Source organism: Lithobates pipiens, unplaced genomic scaffold (assembly GCF_037356315.1).
Source record: "Lithobates pipiens isolate NorthernLeopardFrog02 unplaced genomic scaffold, aLitPip1_a1.2 Scaffold_3, whole genome shotgun sequence".
NCBI classification, from domain to species: Eukaryota; Metazoa; Chordata; class Amphibia; order Anura; family Ranidae; genus Lithobates; species Lithobates pipiens.
In genome coordinates, this window is record NW_027507790.1 from 272,429,977 (window position 1) to 272,435,976 (window position 6,000).

At 43.7% G+C, this 6,000-nt stretch overlaps 1 protein-coding gene across 1 annotated transcript in view; it reads right to left on the reverse strand.

The window, feature by feature from the left end:
* Positions 1-4,939, reverse strand: part of LOC143941269 (vomeronasal type-2 receptor 26-like) — a 60,811-nt gene extending 55,872 nt beyond the window's left edge. The window contains exon 1 of the mRNA XM_077463305.1: positions 4,196-4,939. Coding sequence (XP_077319431.1) covers positions 4,196-4,939 — 744 coding nt within the window. The remainder of the gene's footprint in view (positions 1-4,195) is intronic.
* Between the last annotated feature and the right edge of the window lie 1,061 nt (positions 4,940-6,000).

The following is a 6,000-nucleotide window of genomic DNA, read 5'->3' on the forward strand; positions in this document are numbered from 1 at the left end:
AGGTGGGTGCAAATGAACACAAGTCCGTTTACATCTGCTGCTACATAGAGGTGAATGGAGGGTCCGTGTGGGTTGAACCGACCATGTGAAAGGGACCTAAGGCTGCTTTCACACTGATATGCTGCAGTTCACCTGCACTACGGGTGCAGCGCAGTGGACCTGTGGCTTTCCTGGGTTAGCTGCACTTTGCCATTGATGTCTATTATATCCTGAAGGTGTGATGAACTTTCTGAAAGTGCACCAAACCCGCAAGTGATAATAAAAGTTTATGACTTGCAGTTAATACAAAGGTGCACTGCACTGCACTGCACCTGTGGATCAGTTTGAAAGTAGCCCTGTAACCACTGCAGAACAGATATGCGCATAAATATGTAGCGCCGGCTCCTGAAGAGCACACGCTATGTTTTTATAAATTTAAGGGTACACCTGAACTGCAGTTTGGTTTGTCTAAATTTGGACTGGACTATGGGATGTTCAGCCTGGCCACAGGGGGCACTGTCTTTTCTCGCAGGCATGGAACTACAGTCTGGTTGGGTGCTTTAAGATTACTCTCTCTCGGAGCCCACCCAGTGGGAGTGGCGCTCTTGCTGTGCTTTCTGGGAGAGGGTACTTAAGATGCGGATGTCACGTGGTTCGGGGTTTCCGGACCAGAAGGATGTACTGACTTCATGGTCCTGGTCCTCCTGACTAGCCCCTAGAAAGGCTATGGCCTGGGGTGCAGATCCACCCGACTTGTTGTCTCGGGGATGGCTAGCCCGAGGAAAGGAAACTAAAGGAGGATTCTGAGGTGTTTGGGTGCTGTCTCCGGTTTGGGAGAGACCCATTAGCTTCATAGCATTCCAGGAGAGGACTCTTCAGAAGAAGTCCACGTAAGAGTTGGTTTTCTTAGCAAGAGCCTGGAAGGGCTGAAGTACCAAAGTGAATCCGGTCTAGTGGGTATCGTCAAGCTGGCTGAAAGATCCAGGTATCACACGAGTGTTCTACAAGTTTAGTTTTCCTACGTGTTCTACAACAACGTCTGTGGCAGAGACTTGTTCCTGAGTAAGCACCATGTTGGCTGCTAGGCCTTGTGAGAGAGGGACTGTCCAACCTGAGTGATCATCCAGTTGTGAATGGCTATTCTCTGGATGCAGTCAAAGTAAGCAAGTCCATCAATTTTTTACTTTGACAATAAGCCCTTGTACACATGGTCGGACATTCCGACAGCAAAATCCGTCGGATTTTGTCCGACAGATTTTGTCCGAAACTGGTGTTGCATACACACGGTCGGATCTAGGAATCTAGGAATTTGATCTGAGCATGCGTGGCACTTTGTCCGATCGGAATTCTCTACAAACGATTGGACAAAGTCTGATCGGATCATGTTGTCGGAAAATTTTATAGCCCAGCTCTAAAACTTTGTCGGTCGGATATTCCGACGGAAACAGTCCGATGGAGCCCACACACTGTCGGATTATCCGACAACATGGTCCGATCGGACATTTTCCATCGGAATGTCCAACCGTATGTACAAGGGCTAAGAGTACCTGAACTTTCTTCCTGACCCTCTGATCCCAATTTAATTGGGTTCATTGTCTACGTTTTGCAATAAAATCCCTTTATACAGATTCTGTCATCAGTCTCTCAAGTTACTGGGCCATCCTCCATGGGACACCCCTAGATGTGAATTGAGGAAAAGAAGATAACAGAAAACCCAATTAAACCAGCAGCTCCTTCGGGGGTTAGTGCTACATATACACTGATTATAGTAATAAACTTACCTTTAATAACAGTTTTCCATTCATGAATCATCAGCATATGTGGCTCTGCTCCCTTCTCAGCCACTTGCTCACTACCGCTGGTTTCAATCAGAACACTGATGCTCTTGGATGGCGTGAAAACCTGTGATCTGGGCTTGTGAACCTGCTATCCCAAACCAGGAGGTTGTGGGCAACATTAAAGGGCTCCGCGGGCCACATGTGGTCCCCGGGCCACTGGTTGGGCACCCCTGCTCTAGATAAATGCTTAAATATTTAGCATTTTTATTTTTTGTAGACAATGAGGCTTGAAATGTATATACTGTAAATGTAAGTATATACAAATGAATATCATAATTAAATATATATAATATCAATGCATATACATGTAGCACTAACCCCCGAAGGCGCTGCTGGTTATTTTTGGGTTTACGGATACCTTCCGCTCTTCTGGTTTCATGTCTAGGGGATGTCCCATGGTAGATGGCCCAGTAATTTGAGACTGACAATAGATCCACTTGAATGGATTTTATTTGCAAAAAATCAAACCATTGAACAGTGTTTAACTTGGGATTAGAGGGTTAGAAATGGAAGTTCAGGTACTCTCAATGTCAAAGTCCAAAAACGTTAGAGAACTTGCTTACTTTGACTGCATCCAGAGAATAGCCATTCGCAGCTGGATGAACACTCAGGTTGGACAGTCCCTCTCTCACAAGGCCTAGCAGACAACAAGGTGCTTACTCAGGAACAAAGTCTTTGTCACCGACATTGTTGCAGAACATGTGGATAAACTAAGCTGTAGAACACTTGTAAGATACCTGGATCTTTCAGCCAGCTTGGCAATATCCACAAGACCGGATTCTCTCGGTTACTTCAGCCCTTCCAGGCTCTTGTTAAGAAAACCAGGCATCAAAGTCGGGTGGATCCGCACCCCAGGCCATAGCCTTTCCTGGGGGCTGGTCAGGAGGACCAGGACCATGTAATCAGCACATCATACTGGACCGGAACCCCAAACCACGTGACGACCGCATATAAAATACCCTCTCCCAGAGGGCACAGCGAGAGGGCCACTCCCACTGACCTGGCTCCGAGAGAGTAATTTAAGCACCTGACCAGACCATAGTTCCATGCCTGCCACCAGAGACAGTGCCCCCTGTGGCCAGGCTGAACATTGCACCGTGCAGTCAGACTGATACAGAAGTCTAATTTAGGCAAATAGACCCAAACCAAACTGTAGTTTGAGTAAAGTTTAACTTTGAAAAATGCATAGGGCGTGCTCTTCAGGAACCCCCCGCTACATACATACATACATATATATATATATATATATATATATATATATATATATATATATTGCACATAAAATGCACATAAAATACTGTATATATGAATTTAGACTATGTGAATGACTCTTAACATTGCATATACCAGGGGTGCCCAAGCAGTGGCCCGGGGGCCACATGTGGCCCGCGGAGCCCTCTGATGTGGCCCGTGACCTCCTTCTGTGGGATGGCAGATTGGCAAGTCCAGATCATGGGTTGCAGACCCGCCATCCCAGAGCATCTGTGTTGCTGGCAAAGCAAGCAACTGTGGCGCAGAGCTGTATAAGCTTCCTGTATAGCGCCGTCTCTTGCCGCAGGCGGACCTGTCAAATTCACTCTGTCGGGGACAGCAACAGCAAGCAATACCTGAATGGAAGACTGTTATTAAAGGTCAGTTTACTACTAAAATTGCAATGTATATATGGACATATCTGCGCAGTGGTTACTGGGCTGCTTTCAAACTGATCCGCAGGTACAATGCACCTTCAGGTTACCTGCACTGAGGCATAGACTTCTGTTACTACCTGCGGGTTTGGTGAGCTTTCAGAAAGTGCACCACACCTGCAGGATATAATAGAAGCCTATGGCAAAGTGTAGCTAACCCACAGGAAAGACACAGGTGCACTGCGCTGCATTAGTGTGAAAGGCCCCTTTCACACAATCGGTCCAACTCAATCGGATCCTCCATTCACCTCTATGAAACGTCAGATGTAAACAGATTTGTGTCCTTTTACACCTGCCTACCTCCAATCTGATTTGCAAAAAAAAAACAGAAGGGGATCAATCCCCTGCCGTCAGGGTGGATCGGAGGACCCATAGAGTAGAGTGGGCTGTGTTCGCTCTGCACGGACCTATTATCCGCCTGCTCTGCTCATTCTGGCCCAAGACCAGTTGCCAAGTCGCTTAAGTGGCCCTCGCTCTTCAAAAGGTTGGGCACCCCTGGCATATACAAATCAATTAGTAAAATAACCCCCCCCCCCCAAATTGTGTTTAAAACTGCATAAAGAAATATAACATTTTTGGTGATTGTACAGGAAATGAAAAGGAGAGTACAGATGGCTGTCCATCTTATTTTCATAATTATTATATAATATAGGAGAATATCATAGTAATACAAACACTTATTGTCCAACTTACTCTGTGCTGGAATCCATTTTGTTTAGATTTAAGTTTCTTCATGTACATTGCATGTAGAGCATTGGCCAGAACATATACAGCCCTGTATACATAGGAGGACAGAGTTGTATAAGTAGACAATGTGGATGAAAAATCTTTTACATCTGTACAAGGCTTTGCAGAAATGTTATGTAATTTTTCAAAATGTCTATTTTTTATTTCTTGGGGGCAAAGGCAGTGCAACCTAAAAAGCCAAAAATCTTCCAGTATGGGGTCATTTAAGCAGCTGGAGAAGTTGACACCATCGGTATAAACATCCATGTTTAGGCTTTTTTCTCGTGGCCACACAAATATGAAGCTGCAGTTAGTTGATGTATTATTCACATAATGTATATTAGTTAACTTACTCCATGATGGTGGGAAAATAAATGTAACATTTTCTAAGCCAGAGGGTATAAGACGAGCAAAATAATAAAAGTTTGTTGTGGAAGTTCCGCACATTATGATAACCTTAGCTGCTGATTCATTAATAATCCTCACACTCCGAATATTAACCAATGTATCTGCAGTGAGTGGAATGATATAATCTGTGCAGATCCCATGTTGGCTCATCATCTTACTAAGTTCTTGGGACTCCTCATCACCGCTGCCATCCCATGATGTTATTATTCCAACCCAGTTCCACCCACAATGCTGCAACAATCTAATAATAGCTCTATAACTGACTCGATTCTTTGGTGTAACGCGGAAGAAAGTTGGATACATTTTTCCATCACTCAGGCGAGGGTCAATGACTTGGTGACTGATCTAGATAATATGTTGGAAAATATTTTAATGGAATGTTATTATTAAAACAATGAAAATATGAGAATTCTTTTGTGTTTCAATTGTTTTTATTGAATTTGCCAGATAACGAAAAAACATACAAAGAAAAAACACACATGTATATACGGTACACACATTTTGCATCATTATACATTTGAATATATTAGTAAGGTATAGATGAGGTGGGTATGAATTATTCAATTTTACTGTGGACAATCAGATAGTTGTGAGCTTTTGTACTCTTCTGTTCATATTTCCCAATTCCTGTCAAAGTTTGCACATGAGAGGGAGTTACTTGCCAGACAAGGGTCTAGTTTTGTTGGACTATGTTATACATGTCTGGGATGTTGATAGTGATGCAGAGTACTAGAGTACGAGCAGCTAGAAGGATGTGGGAGACAACAGATCTAAATGAATGGGGGAATTTGTCTATTTCTATGTGGAGAATTGCTAATGTTGGGTTGGGGGAGGTTATGAGCTCTGAAGAAGAGGGGACACCCCTTGAAATACATCAGTTTCTTTGGACTTTACATCCCACCCAAGTTTACTGGGCATGCGAATGATAGACTTTTTTACTATCTGCCTGATTTTATCACTCGTTTGTGAATATGCAATTTAACTTTTTAATAAACTAAAGTGTTGTAAAGGTAATGCACAAGGCTGGTGTGCCCTCTGTTCCTGTTTTCTTATAATTCCTGTGATTGGTGAAATCAGTTGAAATACATGATTCCAGAAACTAGTTAAACTCGGGCATCCCCAGAATATGTGTAGGAGATGGACATTCAAGGGGGAATTTCCTGATGAAGTTCCACCCTCTGAATGAAACATGTTGACGCAGACACAGGGATTTCCTTTCTCCCCCTATTTGTCATCTGGCCCGGCCACCCCATCTTTACAGAGAGCTCAAGTATTTCTTCGTGGCTCATTCAGCTAATTGTGTATGAGTTCATTGAAGAGACCAGCCATCTATGATTGGATCAGCTGAACAGCACATGGCGCAC